Source organism: Chenopodium album, chromosome 26 (genome assembly GCF_948465745.1).
Source record: "Chenopodium album chromosome 26, dcCheAlbu1.1, whole genome shotgun sequence".
NCBI lineage: Eukaryota > Viridiplantae > Streptophyta > Magnoliopsida > Caryophyllales > Amaranthaceae > Chenopodium > Chenopodium album.
The window spans coordinates 2887539-2906330 of NC_137859.1; the positions used below are offsets into that span (position 1 = coordinate 2887539).

Sequence of the window (18792 nt, forward strand, 5' to 3'; positions counted from 1 at the left end):
TATAATGATCATCTATGCTTCCAAACGACATTATATGACCCCAGGATGTATCCCCTAGTATCTCAAGACTTTCTGACACCGGGTCCCGAAACCTCGATAATTGCCCGAAAAACGTGGATTATAGCCTTCAATTTTGGAATTTTTTTTGACTTTTTTGGCTCGAAAATAAAAATTGCTGAGATGATTACCATGGACCCTAATACCCTACAAGAGCCCAATTGAGTGAGTGGACCATCCAATTTGCCTTTTAGCATTCAATTTACCCGTTTTTATACACAACTCTTGTATTGGCTTTAAAATTTCACAGGGCATTTATATAGCTGAATAATAGTCCTATATGGGTCGGAAAAAATTATACAACCTCGGAGAGCAAACTCTTTAAAACTTACCAAGAGAAGCTCTACAATTTTTCGTCTCAAATTACTTGCTAACCTTACATTTGCAGCTCTACTGGTTTAGGAGTAAAAACAAAGTTAGTAATATCCTCCAAAATGAATATCAGCATTGTTAATCCCACCCCAAATTCATCTCATTTTCCTGCAATTTTCCGAAACCCATCTTTTTTACCCAGAATTTCATGGTTAACCCCTGAAATTCTCTCAAAAAATCACCCAAAAATTCACTCAATAATTGTTTCCTCAATTAACAGCAGCATCAACAATCAAAACACACCCACAAGCAAGAAAGATAGTCGGTGGTCTCTTCATGGAATGACGGCTTTAGTCACCGGCGGCACTCGTGGAATTGGGTTTGTCACTAATTTCTAAATTCATTCAGCCCTTTTGTAATTACAATTCCAAAATTAAAAAAGATGTAATTTTTGTGTGAAATGTGGTTTCTTTTTTTCTTATGTATTAATTTAAAGGGTATCTGGGATTTTGTTTAGGCATGCAATTGTTGAAGAATTGGTGGGTTTTGGAGCAATTGTGCATACTTGTGCTAGAAATGAAGTGGAGCTTCAAAATTGCTTGAAAAATTGGGAAAATCAAGGGTTTAATGTTAGTGGGTCAGTTTGTGATATTTCTTCTTGGGAGCAGAGGGAGAAGCTTATGGATACTGTTTCTTCTGTTTTTAATGGCAAGCTTAACATTCTTGTAAGTCAATGTCTTACTTTGATCTTACTTTGTTGTTTATCTTAGTATAGATTTGGTTAATTTGGAGAAGTGTTTAACTGTTTTGTGTTGTGTTGGTTGATTTTCAGAAAATACTAGTTTATTTCAGTGATAAACAATTTTTGTTTATCAAATGACATTTTCGTAAATAAATCTAATATCATGTGAAAATGATGGCGTAATGCCTGTGCATATTTCTGTTTTATAAGGTGTCGAATATTATATCGAAATCGGAGAGGTTGTGGAATTGATTGGAGCTTCTCCTTTTCCAATTGTGGGTGTGGGAGGATACTGATATTAGTTGATTACTTTCATTTGTAAATTTTCTTCCAGCTCGGGTTTTCTATAGCTGCAGAGGGTTCAGTGTTTGTTAGTTTGTTACAATACAGAACCTTGTTATATAAGTAAATAAAGTATCTATAATTCTATTTAGAAATTCGACTGGAGTCCTGGAGGAGAAAAATGTATAAATATGGCAAACTAGAATCTACTTTAACTATCTACTATGAGTGGGCAGTATTGGATAAGTATTGATCTTTTTTCTGATTAACTCCTACATAACAACCTAATTCTCAATGTATTGAGCTGACTGACTAAGTTTGTTGCTCCGGACTTGCCTGTGATATGGGGAGCTGATGTGACATGACAATCATCAGAGGCTTTATTCTTTCCACTTTTTTAAGCTAATCTGAACTTGCTTTAAGAGCATGATTTTGATGAAATTTATCTAAGAGTATTCCTTGGCCAAAATAAGACAAAGGAAAGAATGAGGAAGCATCTTTTCATATAGTAGGTGGGACAGATAGGCTAGGGACATAGAGAAGGAGGGTAGAGGCTGTAAGCGAACCTTGATGATGCTCTTACCTCACATCTATAAGGTGGTGAATCTACCTCAATTTTTCTCCTGCTTTTATAACTCCTCCTGTGGTTTATCAGCTGTCACATTTTTCTGTTTGGATGTTTCTATATACTAATAATGATTGGGTTTTGGTTTTAAAAAGGTGGGACGTATATTATAAATTCCTTTTTCTTTCTGTAAAGTGATAAGAAATAGTGGACTAGGGAATACATAACCAGTTCAATTAGGTCTTTGGAAATTGTTGTGCTTCTGACCTACTTGTATCTCTTATCTCATTGTTTAAGAGATTGTTTGGTCGCTGAATGAATGAGCAATTAACCCTCTGTTTGTCCTGAATCAAGAATTATTTACAATGTGTATTTTTTCCCTGTTTTTTGATTGGTCTTCCTCTCAGGTGAGACTTAAAATAGCTTGTTTCTGAATTCTGATCACTTGTCTTTGCAGGTCAACAATGTTGGGACAAATATACGGAAACCAATTGTTCACTTAACTCCTCAAGAATATTCGACATTGATGACTACAAATTTTGAGTCTGTTTTCCATTTGAGCCAGCTGGGTCATCCTCTCCTAAAAGCTTCTGCCTGTGGAAGTATTGTGTTTGTCTCTTCTGTCTCTGGTTTTGTTTCCTTGAAATCAATGGCTCTTCAAGGAGCAACTAAAGGTGATCAAGTGATTATTGTTCGTGTGACCTGTTATGTAACTCCTCAAGAAGTACATGTCAATAAATCTTTGCATTTGAACTATTTTGGTTTGTAGGAGCAATTAATCAACTGACTCGAAATTTGGCATGTGAATGGGCAAAAGACAATATTAGGAGCAATGCTGTTGCACCTTGGTATATCCAAACCACTATGGTAGAAAAGGTAATTATAACTTTCTTGGTTACCGTTTGTATTCTTGTGCTTTTGCTTCTTTCTGAAATCAAAAGTTTTGCCAGTGAACCTAAGCATTCTGGCTGATGATGTTAGTGTTGTTGATGTTCGTTTTAATCATCACTTCTTAAAATCAAAATCCAAATGTAAAGAATTTTCAAGTAGAATTGTTGTGTAGCATATATGAGAGTAATATAATCCTGTTTGCAAATATATAATATGCAAAAACAGTGTTTGTGTTGCAAAATGATAAAATTCAAATCCTTGCTATGAGCCTATGACCTGCCAGTTAATGGATGACAGAGTAGGGTTAGTGAGCTATTTAGTAGTGAGGGATTAGTTTAACATTTATTCTGCTTTAAATTTTAATTATTTTCAGGTTTTAAGCAATGAAGAGTATCTCAAAGAAGTTTATTCTCGTACACCACTTTGTCGTCTTGGAGATCCAACAGAAGTCTCATCTTTGGTTGCATTCCTCTGCCTACCTGCATCTGCTTACATTACCGGTCAAATTATTTGTGTTGATGGTGGAATGTCTATCAATGGTTTCTATCCCATAATTGATTTCCAATAGCTAGTAAGCTCACTTCCTCTGTTAAATTATGTGTAATTGTGTCTTTACCTCTTTCATGCCTTCTTGTTAAATTAATATTAGCATAGCCTGTCTGTTCACTCGATTTCCTCATTTAATATTCCTCTCTGATACAAACTTGAGCTAATTATGAAAATATCACGTAAAAGCATTTGTGCATAAGAACATTTTGAAATTGCATTAAGGATGGAATGTCATCAATTCAGTACAAATATCAATTAAATGGAGAGAAAATTCCATTAAAAAAATAAATATTTGACTGCATAACACTATTTACTGAACAGTTATTTTTTGCTATTTTAGGAAAGACTGGTAGCAAAGTTGTGGTAAAATAGCTGAGTAAACAAGATGATTAACATTGAAGCGGAAAGAACATTGTGATCAGACGAGTAAATAGGTTAAATTTATCATATTACTCTTTTAACTTTTTAAGTTAATTTTGAGGTAAGGAAGCTCTGAGAGTCTGAGTACTACTTTTCAACTGAAAGATGCAGAAGTTAAACTTTTTTCCTTTGGGAATATGGTTCCACCTTCTTTATACTTGAAACGGCTTCTCCACTGTTCATACCCCACCATCAGCAGGATCAAATTCAGGTTGATCTTGTCGTCATATTTCTTGTTGCATAATTTATTAAATGGAAAAAAAATATTTGTGACCACAATACCAAGTTTTTACCAAATTGAAGCTCTTAAGATGGTTCCTGATGATTCATTGTTGGATGAAATATGAACCCTTGGTATATGTAGGTGTTTTCATCCAGATTGTCATTTGTATACATGTATATGTGTGAAAATGAAGCTATTAGATTTTTAGTTCTGCTTACAGAATGCAGATCTATCAATCAAGGGGACATTGTGATGGATTAGAAAGAACAAAGTGGAAGCTAAGTCCATTTGACGAAATTTTTCAGTGGAGAAAGAGGAAAGAAGTATATATGATTCGAGACTTCCGTCAAAAGGATTTGCTCTCTCCTATTACACTGCTTTGTAAAGATTTAAGTTATTTTTTAAGATTGTTTCCAGACCTTGCTATTAGTTAGAGTCCATGTTTTTAGTGAAGTTATTGTTTACTTGCTGAGAAAATCCTGCTAATCATGTTGGATTATGGTCTTCTGTTAGTTCAGCTCATGACAATCTGAAAGATTAATTTATATTTTGTCCCAACTTTATAACCTGTTCATAAAGGTCACTCTGCCTATTAGGTTGAATGATACTTTTCCTTATATTATCATGCGTTCTCTCACAATGATGATCACTCTTTCTCTAAGCAATTGTCATTCAGCTTCTATTACATGGTACTTTGGTATATATACCATTTTACTTTCTATCATTCAACATATATATCTGTAGTGTATAGCTTTGTTTGGAAACTTGTGATTCTGCTTTATAACTAAACCATGTAATTAGTAAAGTAGTCTTTATTTCATCCAAAGATAATATTTAGCCATCTTGGGAATTTTTCACTTTTGAGTCTTGTGTTGGGACTGGATACTAACTTGAATTTTGTTTTGATGTAACTGTGTTATGATACTCATTGATTTTATTCTATTAAAATGCATGCATTACAATGATTAAATACTCTGGATGCACACCTGCACAAGAACACAAAAGAAATATATTTAGATCTCTGTGTTCTTCAGTATAGGATAGCTCCTTGACCATTTTTGTGAGGTATGGTGGCTTTGGCTATATACTTTTGCCAAATTTAATCAAATGATGGATGGTACCTCTTGTCTTTTTAGACCGGAGTTAATGCTTGAAGGTTATATGCTTGTACAAGTTACAAGGAGCACCAAAATTCAACTTGTACTCTATGTTATATCACTTTCTAAGTTTCTACTGGAAGCAACCTGTCAAATTATGCACGATTTCTGATTGAGGGTTATATGCTTATACAAGTTACAAGAAGCACCAAAGTTCAAACGTGTATGTTATTGCACTTTCTAAGTTTCTACTAGAGGCAACCTGTCAAAAGTACCGTGCACGATTTCATTGGCTGGTTTTTCAACAGCCACCATAAATGTAAAATCTACAGCAGCTCCTGCAGCCACATGGCCTTATTATCAACTGCAGTAGGCGGGCTCTTTCATATCACTTCTATACAGAGTAGTATATAATAGAAGTGCTAGTAGTATGGCGGTACCAAATACATTATTCGGAGTTTACATTCAGCGTAATACGTAGTATGATGTCTGAATCTGGTAGCAGCTGCATTGATAAACGATGGTCTCTTATTGGCATGACTGCCCTTGTCACTGGGGGAACTAAAGGAATTGGGTTACTCCTTGCCCCCTTTTCCTTCTTTTTTTGTATCAATTTGAGAGCTTGCTAATTTAATTCATGCATGCACTATTTAGTATCAATGTATTAATAATTTAATATTCCCTTCGTTCACAGTGATTGACTGATTGTCCTACTTCCCAAATTATATTTTTCAAATTTATTGTTTTATATGTTCATTATCTCTCTATTCAAATCTAGAAGTGTAATCGACACGTCTTATGATATGTAGGTGAGTTTTTGATTTGATTTCTGTTCTCATCCTGCAGGCATGCAGTTGTTGAAGAACTGGCTAGCTTTGGGGCAAGGGTTCATACATGTGCTAGAAATGAGGGTGAACTTGAATCATGCAAGCGCAGTTGGGAGACTAAAGGCTTTCAAGTCAGTTGTTCTGTCTGCGATGTAACATCTCAAACACAGAGAGAGAAACTGATGGAGATTGTCTCCTCCAAGTTCAATGGCAAGCTCAATATTTTGGTTAGTATGTAGTAATGGGTGTTAACCCAGATATAAGATGTTCAACAGAGAGTTGTTTCTTGGTTTCACTAATAATTGGTATTTATTTTTGGTGAAATCTGTATAGGTCAACAACGCTGGGACTTTCATACAAAAGCCAACAGAACAGGTCACCACTGTAGACTATGCAACTGTAATGGCCACCAACCTTGAATCAACTTACCATTTAAGCCAACTTGCTCACCCACTTCTCAAAGCATCTGGGTCTGGAAGCATCATCTTCATGTCTTCTGTTGCTGGTGTTGTGGCTGCCGAAGTTGGATCTCTCTACGGCACTACAAAAGGTATTAATTAAACTGTGGCACATTTTATAAAAAATACAAAAATGTAATTCCTAATCTTTGGTAACTTTTTGTTATCTGTGGTCCTGTGGATGATAATGGTGTACAAAAGAACAAAGTATACTTGAAATGGTGTACCTTGTGCTCTTAAAAACTTCTACATTTGATCTGGCTAAAGCCAAGGGAAATGATGATCAAATATCCAAATGAATCTGAAATCCTTTGCTTTTAATTGGGATAAATTTGTTCATTAATGCATGATATATCTATGTATACTCTTGGAACTTGGCAGGAGCGATGAACCAACTCGCAAAGTACTTGGCATGTGAGTGGGCAAAGGACAATATTAGGACCAATTCTGTTGCACCATGGTTCATCCGAACCCCTCTTACTGAAAAGGTAACAACATAATTTGATAATTATATATTGCACAAAAACTTATTGTTACTCCAGTGCCTCTCCTCAAAGTGGGTTATGTGGGTATTTAATCTGTGCATAGAGGTGGTTTTTGTTGGACCTTATTTATGTTGGAACACTTATGAAATAAATGGAGCTCATTTATCATATATGATAATATGAAGTTTAACTATACAAGGCGTTGGGGAGGATTAGTATAATGGATATGCTTAGTGTTAATTCAAAGCAAAACATGAAGAACAATGTTAGGATAGAAGTCATAGAACATTTGATCTGTCCTTTGCCCAGTGGGCAGGCAGTTGCCTGATCGAGCGAGGTTCAAATCATTTTTATGTCGATTTTCTCCATTTTGTGGAGATGTTACGCCCCTGGCCGGTGAGTGATCAAGCAATCATTACGATTTTCCTAAATTTGTTGCGCATCTGGCCGGGCAGGCAGTCAGGCAGACGGACTGTTTCAGCGTTTTGGACAGTTGCTTTGTGAGCAGTCATATCTAGTCTAATAATAACTGGTCATTCATGTATATTACTATATACTTTATGACATGTGATGGATATAAATATAATTTTATTCAAATCTTCTTGGTTATTTTGAGAGAAAAACTGTAGTAATTTTCTTAGAGTGATACAAACACATTTCCTCACAAACTTTGTTAGATTAGTTTTGTAAAAACAAGCATAACTAATTGGTTTGTCATTGTATCCCAATAGTTTTATGTTTATCGTGTAACTTAATTGTTCCAAAAAGACTCGATAAATAACCAAGTATTAGGAAAGTGTTTATCACGTATCTTGAAGTATTTATCTGGTGTCTTTGTACATCAATTGTCTCCTAGATTTTCTTACAATCCACATACTGATTTCTGAGAGTAATAATAATAATAATAATAATTTCATACTAGTAAATTTGTAAGCATGAAATTGATTAATATTTATGAGATAAAGTCGTAAAACAGAGAAACGTACCGATTGTAAATTGTTTACTTAGCAGTTAGCGCTGAAAATCCATAGAAGTAATGTGTTAACCCTTAGCTCTGGGATAAAGTTAGCCGAATTCCTCACGCTGGGCTTGGGATTGGTGGCAGGTACTTAGTAACAAAGAATTCTTGGAAGGAGTTGAAAGAAGAACTCCTCTTGGAAGAATAGGAGAGCTGGAAGAGTCGACGTCTTTGGTGGCATTCCTATGCATGCCAGCCGCGTCTTATATTACTGGCCAGACCATTTGTGTTGATGGAGGTTTTACAATCAGTGGCTATACTTCCAACCATATGTAATATAAGCTATGGTGATAAGCTTTCTTTAAGAATTAATTATGTAATAAAAGCTATGGTGATAAACTAATCACTGTATTTATTTTTCAATCAAAACGTGCACACTATGTATGGAAGTATGACAAATACTTTGTATGAAATTACAATAAATTATCATTATGCTTGCTAAACTTTCTTGAAATGATATTATATTGCGTCTTTTTGTTCTTCCTCTAATTGTGTTTTGGAAACTATATTCTGTTTTGAAGTATGGTTAATTAAGTATTACCTACTTGTCTATAAAAAAAAAAAGTATTACCTAGTATTGCTGAAGCATATTGCTCAGCTGAGAGCCTGAGACCGAGCTTTAGTGTTGAGTCGAGTTTTTTTTTTTGAGTTCAGTTAGTTTAGGATTGAGTGCATTTGGAATTGGCTTGTCTTTGGCTCGTTCATTAATCGAGCAGACTTCACAAATGAGCCTCATTCTTTCATGACTTGCTCAACTTAATGAGCTCGTTTGCTTCCAAGGTTCGCATTATTATATGATGTTATGGACTAGTATAAGTTTATGAGCATAATATTGTATTATGAAAAATGGTGAAGCTAAAATCTACCAGTTCACCTAATAGCAATCTATTGAAAAGGTTAGATTTCATGCTATTGTATTAGCATATATCAATCAAACTGTAAACAATCAGAACTGTCTTATGTCTTTATTCTCAAGACTTGTTTTACTTCAACTTCATTTACACCTAATAAAACGTGAAACTAATGATATTGAGCTCAAACTGTTCATCGAAAAGATAGAAATAACGACGTTGTCAGAAAAGGGGAGAACAAAAAATCCAATTTGAAGCTCCAACAGCCACAAAGGCCTTATCATCTATATTGAAGGCATCTTAGCATAAAAGAGCATATATTTGTTGAAGTGCTGGTAGTGTAGTGGTGAAGGATAAAAAAAAATCAGACTGTAATTTTGCATTAGCAGAACTGCAGAAGGGTGATCTGATGTCTGACTCCGGTAGCAGTTGCAGAAATAAACGATGGTCTCTTACTGGCATGACTGCTCTTGTTACCGGGGGCTCTAAAGGAATCGGGTTCTCTCTGTTCCCTTTTCCTTCATTATAATCGTTGCTTGCTCATACATGCATGCTCAAGTTTGTGTTATACTGAGAAAGATATCTTATTGCTCGTTTTGATTGCAGACATGCAGTTGTGGAAGAACTAGCAGGACTAGGTGCTACGGTCCATACATGTGCTAGAAACGAGTCTGAACTCGAAGCTTGCAAACGTGATTGGGAAACGAAAGGTTTTCAAGTCAGTTATTCTGTTTGTGATGTGTCATCGCGATCCCAGAGAGAAAAGCTCATGGAAACTGTCTCCTCCGAGTTCAATGGCAAGCTTAATATCCTGGTTAGTTAGTATTCTTAGATCTCATTTCACATTGAAATTTAGAAGTAAAGTATGCAAGTGCTCCAATCCACCGCCTTCACCAGTCCATGCCGAGCCTGATCTAGCCTGGTCCATTGGCCACATGCCCACATCTAGAAAATAACAGATTCGCCCTCTGCTTTTTTTTCAATTTTTTGTTATTAAAAGAAGTATGTTGTTTTTGGTTACATCCTATGTAGGTGAACAATGTTGGGACTTACATAAAGAAGCCAACTACAAATTATACAGCAGAAGATTATACAGCTATAATGAGCACCAACCTTGAATCAACATACCATATATGCCAGCTTTCCCATCCTATTCTCAAGGAATCAGGGTTTGGCAGCATCGTTCTCATAACTTCTGTTGCTGGCGTTGTGGCTGTCGATACTGGCTCACTTGGCAGCACATCAAAAGGTATTAGACGAACCTCATCACATTATGTACAAGAAATAGTGACAGGCAATTGTAAAACTCTCAAATACTAGCAGTTTGTCTTTTGAACAATTGATAGGCTAAGCCAATGGTGCATTTTCTTGACAGGAGCACTGAACCAGCTAGCAAAGAGCTTAGCATGTGAGTGGGCAAAGGATAATATCAGAATCAATTCTGTTGCACCTTGGTACATTCGTACCCCTCTTGTGGAAGAGGTAATGGCATAACATTATACTTTATTCCATTTATAGAATAAGATCCCGTACTCTTTCTATCTACATATAACTGTTTGCGTCTGCATCAGTGACTTACTGAAATCATAGGACTATAACATAGGGACAAATGGAGTAGTATTACACCGACCTTGGGGGGTTATTGTTCGAAGTTCAGGCTTAGCTATCATAAGTTCCTGATTACCTATACTAGAAAAATCTGAATACAAGCAAGTATTAGTTTGTCATCTTTTCTGAAATGTGGCAGGCCCTTAATGACAAAAAATATTTCGAAGGAGTAATAGAAAGAACTCCTCTTGGAAGGACAGGGGAGATGGAAGAGGTGTCTGCCTTAGTGGCATTTCTATGCATGCCTGCTGCTTCTTACATTACTGGCCAGACCATTTGTGTTGATGGAGGTTTTACTGTCAATGGCTACAACCCGACATTTGGCTAGATAACTGGCTTGGATTCCTGATTTATTAGTAGAGACAAATCAGGAGCTTCGAGCTTGTTCTAATAAGTTGTACGTAATCATGTACTCCCTTGGAACAAAATTAATCGTCACATTATTCCGACTCTTCATCTATTTCAGTTTCACTCTGATGAACCTCCTCTTATATGAATAAGTTATTTCTCTTCATCTGTTTTCACTGATAATCTTATCTTATTAGCCATGAATTCTTACATGAACTTATTAGTCATTTCTTATCTAATAATGGTGCTATGTACTTCATTTTAAATGTTACATCGTTCTACTACTCTACTCTACTCTACTCTACTCCATATTATATATGAAGTCCTGTATTAAGATAAACTCCGTATCATCCTTTATTGCAAAAAATTCCCTCAAAAATTCTCATTTTTCACTAGAGGTCTTATGTCCTTGTTGACATGATTTTGTTTGACTTCAAGTTCATTAATACCTAATAAAACATGATACCTGATTTCAACATTGAAATGTTCATTGAGTAGCTATCATTGATGGAAATAATGACATTATCAGATAAGGGGGATGAAAATTCCAAATTGAAGCTCCCACAAATCCAGACGGAAGTTCCCACAGCCACAAAGGCCTTATCATCTATAACCAGCCTACCAAGAATGACTTGTCTATATTGATTGCAATCATGGCACTTAGCATATAAGAACATATATTTGCTGAATTGCTGGTAGTGTACTAGTGTAGTGGTGAAAGGTAAAGACATTCAGATTCTTTATAATTTTCCATTAGCAGAACTGCGGAGGGTTATCTGATGTCTGACTGCGGTAGCAGTTGCAGAAATAAACGATGGTCTCTTACAGGCATGACTGCTCTTGTTACCGGGGGCTCTAAAGGAATCGGGTTTTCTTTCTGCTCCCTTTTCCTTCATTATAATCATGAACTTGCTGATTTTAAGTATTCATACATGCATGCTCAGGTTGGTATTATACTGAGAAAGATTTCTCTTTTGCTTTTTTTGATTGCAGACATGCAGTTGTGGAAGAACTAGCAGGACTAGGGGCTAAGGTTCATACATGTGCTAGAAACGAGTCTGAACTCGAAGCTTGCAAACGTGATTGGGAGACCAAAGGCTTTCAAGTCAGTTGTTCTGTTTGTGATGTAACATCTCGATCCCATAGAGAGAAGCTCATGAAACTGTCTCCTGTGAGTTCAATGGCAAGCTTAACATCCTGGTTAGTGTATATTCTTAGCACTCATTCTCTCATTTGTACAATGAAACTTGAAAATAGTGTAAGCACTCTTTCCTATCCACCGCCTGCACTAGTCTATGTCGAGACTAATCTAGCCTGGTCCATTGGCCACAGCTAGAAAATGACAGATTGGCCTTTAAATTTCTTTTTCATTGATTGTTATTAACTAGAAATATGTTGTTTTTGGTTAAATCCTATGTAGGTAAGCAATGTTGGGACATACCTAAAGAAGCCAACAGCAGATTTCACAGCAGAAGATTATGCAGCTATAATGAGCACCAACCTTGAATCAACTTACCATATATGCCAGCTTGCCTATCCTCTTCTCAAGGCATCGGGTTTTGGCAGCATCATTCTCATGTCTTCTGTTGCTGGCGTTGTAGCTATTGATGTTGGCTCACTTTACGGCACATCTAAAGGTATGAATCAGACTCCGTCACATTATATACATGAAATAGTAATAGGCAATCGTAAAGTTCTCAAATTATAGCAATTAGCCTTTTAAACATTTGATGAAAAGCAATGGCTAAGACAACTGATTATGAAATGTGTAAATGTTTCTTGTATTCATTACTTCTATCCAAGTTCATTATGAATTATATGAGTCTGAAGTAATGTTTATGGTGTTTTTTTTTGATAGGAGCAATGAACCAATTAGCAAAGAACTTAGCATGTGAGTGGGCAAAGGATAATATCAGAATTAATTCTGTTGCACCTTGGTACATCCGTACCCCTCTTACTGAAGAGGTAATGGCATAACATAATACTGTATTCCATTGATAACATAAGATCCCGTACTCACTCTATCTACAAATAATTGTTCAAAAAAGTATTATTTTATATCGAGTGTTATTAGAGTCATTAATGACTCAAGTTATTAGAGTATGATAAATGCTCGCCTGATTGTGCACCTATACTAACAAAATCTGAATACAAGTATTGGTTTGTCATCCTTTTTTCTGAAATGTTGCAGGTCCTTAATGACAAAAAATATTTGGAAGGAGTAATAGGAAGAACTCCTCTTGGAAGAACAGGGGAGATGGAAGAGGTGTCTGCCTTAGTGGCATTTTTATGCATGCCTGCTGCTTCTTACATTACTGGCCAGACCATTTGTGTTGATGGAGGTTTCACTGTCAATGGCTACAACCCAACTTTTTGCTAAACTTAGCTCGGATTCTTGATTTTCAAGTACAAAGTCATCGGTATCTCTAAGCCTTCAACAAGTTGTACGAAGTCATGTAGTCCCTCGGGACAAAATTGATTGTCACATTATCCCAACACTTTATATACATCAATTTTACTCTGGCGAACATTAATATGATTATGCTGTTTCTCTTCATCCGAATTTCGCTAACTTCATCTTGTTAGCCATGCATTTTTAACTTTACTTATTAGTCCTATCATATGTAAAAATGGATATGTAATTTATAAATGTATTATTTCATGTCAATACTGTTATACTGATATACACAATACAAAAAGTTGTATTATGTTATTATCGTTCAATATAAATTATAAATTATAATAGCAATAAATAATCAGGGGCCAAGTAAATGTTACAAGTATTTATTCTATTCCTAGCTTTAGGAATCGTACACTCATAGCTAGGTGAGGAAATTCCGTTATTTATTTCTTCTAACAAATAACAACCTTTTAATTTAATTAGCTCAAGCAACCCAATCATAACTTAAAATTACACTTCATATAACCCTGTTATTGGATAATATATGTGATTAAAGTTTACCAAACGTAACAACTAAGAATCTACTTTGTATCGTACATTATACAAAGTATACATCATTTTAATATTGTTTGACTATAGTTTATTCATAACATTTTACTAAACCTCTATATATAAACACATGTAACAAGAAGTCGTTCAACTATATCTCACGATTGCAACAAATGAGTTGACATTCCCCAAATTAAAGTTTTAATGAAAGTTTAATTTTATCAATCAGGTGCCAAACTGTAACTACCAATAATTGGCCTAACCTTCGAGGAAAAATAGGTTTTTATTCAATAATTATTTTTTTGAACCTTACCAAACTACTTTTTTTAATTAAATTTGAAACTTGGGTTTGTGTTTGATTGTGATTGTGGTTCTAAAGTTCATATTGTTGTATGCATATGACAAGTGTGCTTGGAATATCTCACAATGATCACCCTCATCCGACTAAGAATCTCATCTAGGGTTTGTTGGGCTACTCCACTTATCGTGATGGCTTGTCATGAATTGTCAACTTTGAACAACTTGACTCACAATGGGCGTGTTAAATATCCCCAAGATTTGGGTTATTCTATTCAATCTATTAATCAAGTATTTACATCTTTAACGTTGTGATCTGATAACACATATGTTTACACTATATTATAAATTTATAATATAATGAACCCCGCACAAGATGTGGCCCCGTCATATAGCTCACATTATGCTAAGGGACCCTGAAACTTCAAATTGTGCCACGACACAACCTTTGTAGTGAGCCCAATCCTAGTGTAAAACTGTAAACTTTGTTCAAATCCCATTAAACATTGATTCATCATGCAACAATTGAACTTTCAAAACCAATTAGTTTGAAAATTGGAGCTTTAATTTGAAATTTCTATGTTGTTACAGTATATTATATTCTCAAATCATGAACTAAACAGTGGAGTTTTGAAATTTCTTTATTGACATATTACAGTTGACAATTTGACATGCATTGAATTTTATATCACGAGAAAATTAAGGCTCATTGTGTACGTGTTTACATATTTCTTAGACTTCCTTCAACAATACTAGTATATTTCTTTTTCATGGCTGAAATTCTTTACAAATTAAACAAGGAACATTGACAGCTAAGCTAAAGAACTTTCTCAGCAAAAGAATAAACGAAAGGTTTCTTTGCAAATTAGTGCCCAATGAAAAATGAATAATTTACATCCTAACCAGTACGAGTACTACCTAATTTAACATATTTTTGGGACAATTTTGTACACGGAAAAATCTAAACTCTATAGTCTATAGACTCTATACCAACACTAATACTAGTACAACATACGCAAAGTAAAACAAAAGCTCGAGGTCAATTCTTACCAAGCACACTTAAAAGTTTACGGTCTTATGGAGTTGTTCTATTAAGGTGTACATTCATTATACCGAATTAACAAGAAAAATCGAGCTCTCTAATACTGCTATATGTGTTATATAAGTCCAATGTAACGTGATCTGCATCACTTAAAACAATCTGCGTTTTTATCTGATCCACGAGATTACTATAACTATAGCTTCACATTCAGAAGATGAGAAGTGTACGTATATTCAAGCTTAATTTTCATTGCACTGATTTTCATTTCAGTTAGAAACAAAACATTTATCCTTGGAAATTTAATTTAGCCGTGAAGTCAAACCGACCACCGCTGCAACACTTCACATATGGTGCGGCCGTGCGGCCGATGGCGGGCCCGGCCAGTTCATATTCACCGTGGCATGCTAATAAGAAGCTCAAGCCGAAAGCAAAGATTCATTGTTTTAAACCATGTTTCCAATCCCATTGTGTACATTCAATATTTCATGTATGCAAAATTATGGAACCACAATTTATACACCACGTCCACGGTACAATATACGAAAAAATCATCGAGCCACACATTATACACCACGTACATGATAAACAATGGGCGTATATCAAAGAGTAAGTCGATATGTCTGAAATTTTAGATGTCTAATAGTAGTAACTAAAGGAGTAACACACATTCAGATGTATCTTACATACACGCAAGTATTATAAAACGGAGAAAATCCAAAGTATTATCGACCAAGTACATACATATTGCACATGCACGTACTTGTACGACACAAACTTGAATTTAGGCCCTGAATTCAATTTCGGCACCTTCTAAGAAACCGAAATGGCATTTTTTAAAAAATAAATAAAAAAAAAAAAAAAACATCACTAATAAAATAATTTTCCTGTTTTTATGCTTTTTAAGTTATGATGCCGAAAATTTAGATTTAAAAAAATGGACAGCTTAGTTCTTAATATTCTAAGCATCCCTTAGCTTTAGTGGCGTGGCTGCGCAAGAATCAAAACAACTCGCCACGAGTCCTAATTTAAGTGATTGTTAAATAACACCTATTCTTCACAAAATTAAAATTGAACACTTCTTTTTTTATTAAAAAAAAATAAATATATAAAGTTATTATTATTTATTATTATGTGCCTACTACGTTTTGCGTAAACGCAACTGAAATTTCCTATTTTTCACTGTTGTGCTGTCCTCTATATTTCGGCTCCCCGCCCTCCAACGTTGTTTAATTACTTGTTTTTTTTTTTTTAATTATTTTTCAAAAGTTTAATCCATAGAAAATAATTATACTATTATGGTTGGTGTCACCAACTCATTGTGTTAAAGTGAAACCATGACCTAATATGTATTATTATAGATTATTTGATAGTATATTATTATATAGTTACATATATGCATGCTTGGCTTGATTAACGTGGACTATAGATGATTAATAATTTATATTTAGGCTAATTAACTTTTTTAATAAAATACGACATGTTCGTTAACATCGAAAGAGCAAGAAAAAAAAAAGAGTAAATAACTAATAAATCATCGAAATATTGTCAAGTTAAATTAACAAGGGTTACTGAATCTATCATTATCTATTTCTTCCTAAGATTTCATTAACTTATAGATAGAGTAGTCACTAATCAGTGTGAGAATTATACGGCTATTATAAAGCGATTTTAACAAGGAGTTCCGATAATGTGACTGAAATTTAGAGATAACATACATTATCGGAAATTGATATTATTAATTAATTTTCATAATTGTTGTAACAAGATTATTTGTTTAGTGAATATCTCGAGTGTGAAAAGACTAAGCTTGAAACTTACAAATGGTGCAAGTATATATAGTTGTGTGCCATGTAAAATTAACAACTCAACACGTGGAGATAAGAAGGTGCAAAAGTTATAGTTCGACTACGTAGTAAAACCGAAACTAGCTTATTCAACTGTCTATACTCCTACATGCATCGTACACCTCGTTAGCTTTTTTATTTTTATTTTTTTTTTATTATTTTTTTTTTTTTTTTGTTGTTGAATAATCAAAGAGAAATATTCATGCCATTAAATCGCATTCCAATTAAATTACAACGCATATATTCTTCGACGTAATCTTCGTTGATATTTCATACATTGTGTCATTTAGTCATTGATACACTAGTTATAATACAATGAATGAAATAAAGTTTGACAAGTAAATATCTTGCTCCTTTATTTTTTCGAGTTTCCTTTTACGTTTCTATATCTATAAATCATTCATTGTTACTATGAATATAATTTTAATAAGTTATTTGATTTACCTTGATTTTCATTATGTGGTATTCATTCATATGCATGCATATGGCCTGGTGTTTCTTTTTATTGTATTTTATTATAACTAGTTATCAATCTTATCATACCATACCATAATGCAGTTTGATTCGAGTGTGAGATTACAAAGTATGTATCCTTGCTAGTCAAAGATATTATATGCGTGCATTTGTGAAGGAGAATATTAAGGAGATAATTAAGAGATATTCTTGATATTATCTCTAATAAGTAATAACTACACTTTTATGACATCACATTGTATCTTTGAGATATATTTTCAAAATGTTACAAGTGTACATTAACATGGGAATTGAATGTTTTACTAATTGAAATAAATTTACAAATAATATTGATTGACTTAAAAACAAATATCGAGAATATATATATATATATATATATATATCTTTTTTTGACACGGAGAATATTGTTTTCTTAAAGTAACTAATCATAATTTGTCAATAATAAATAAATAACCATTCTATTTTAAGATACATTCATGTTTAAGAGAGAAGTTTGAAATGTGTATTAAATTCAATGCACATAATTTTTACTTGATTATTGTGTGGTTCGTTGGTTCTGATTTAGGGTCTGTTCATATTTACTGAATTGAGCTGAACTGAACTGATTGGAGCTGAACTGAACTGAACTGATTGGAACTGAACTGAATTGAGCTGAAATGAATATTTTATGTGAGAGGGAAATTAAGAGCTGAACTGATTGGAACTGAACTGAACTGATTGGAGCTGAACTGAACTGAAATTAAGTAAATGTGAACAGACCCTTAGTAAGTTTCTTAATTGGGAATTTAATTGTTAATTACATTGAATTACGAGTAGAACATTTACTTGATTAGACTACAAGAAGGGATGTGTTATAGAAGGTAAGAAATTGTGCAAGTTTGGTAATTTTTTAGGTCATTTTATAGATTGTTAAATCGGCCCGCATGGTTGAGTAATACGAGTACCATTATTTGTCTAACAAGCAATAAAGTATTTTATATAACAAAATTCACTGATAAACAATTTTTTTAATGAAATAGCTTCATCATGAGCATGTTTAGACGTACACTTTTTCATGACTAAAACAACATTAGTCAAACGACCAAAAACGATTAACTAGGTTATAACTTACAAGGCTTTGAGGAGTAAAGCAATGTAGGAGAGTTAGAAGAAAGTGTAGAAGACAAATCACAAACCTAAATTATTGAGTGATTCCATATTAAATTTCTAAATATATATCCTTTAGGCCTTCCTCCACATATAGGCTTCTTATAATCCTCTTTATAATGTCCAAAAAAAAAAAAAAATTTGAGTATTTATACGCAAAAGATTCAACACTCAATGACTCAATCTATGTGATGTAGACTCTTTTATTACCTTTCTTTCTTTCACATTCTGACTCCACCTTATTAAGTTCTTTAATATGCAAATTTATACGTGACAAAAATGTTACTCCGTATTTGTAACGGATGG

The 18792-nt window shown here is 34.1% G+C and overlaps 1 protein-coding gene and 1 pseudogene across 2 annotated transcripts; both read left to right on the top strand.

Annotated features, from left to right (window-relative positions):
* Window positions 1–375: 375 nt before the first annotated feature.
* On the top strand, window positions 376–8415 carry LOC145616428 (uncharacterized). Its single transcript, XM_081671140.1, has 10 exons — window positions 376–748; window positions 887–1094; window positions 2416–2632; window positions 2728–2834; window positions 3223–3377; window positions 5644–5712; window positions 5985–6192; window positions 6299–6515; window positions 6805–6911; window positions 8014–8415. Exons 1-10 carry the CDS (start codon window positions 492–494, stop codon window positions 8200–8202), a joined length of 1734 nt encoding a protein of 577 aa, XP_081527266.1. The 5' UTR covers window positions 376–491; the 3' UTR covers window positions 8203–8415.
* A 700-nt stretch (window positions 8416–9115) lies between these two features.
* LOC145616379 (tropinone reductase homolog At2g29360-like) lies at window positions 9116–13320 on the top strand (annotated as a pseudogene). The gene is made up of 10 exons (XR_014107635.1): window positions 9116–9275; window positions 9384–9591; window positions 9810–10026; window positions 10153–10259; window positions 10525–10679; window positions 11548–11601; window positions 11727–11933; window positions 12154–12370; window positions 12592–12698; window positions 12925–13320. The product of XR_014107635.1 is annotated as a tropinone reductase homolog At2g29360-like (transcript).
* Window positions 13321–18792: the final 5472 nt, after the last annotated feature.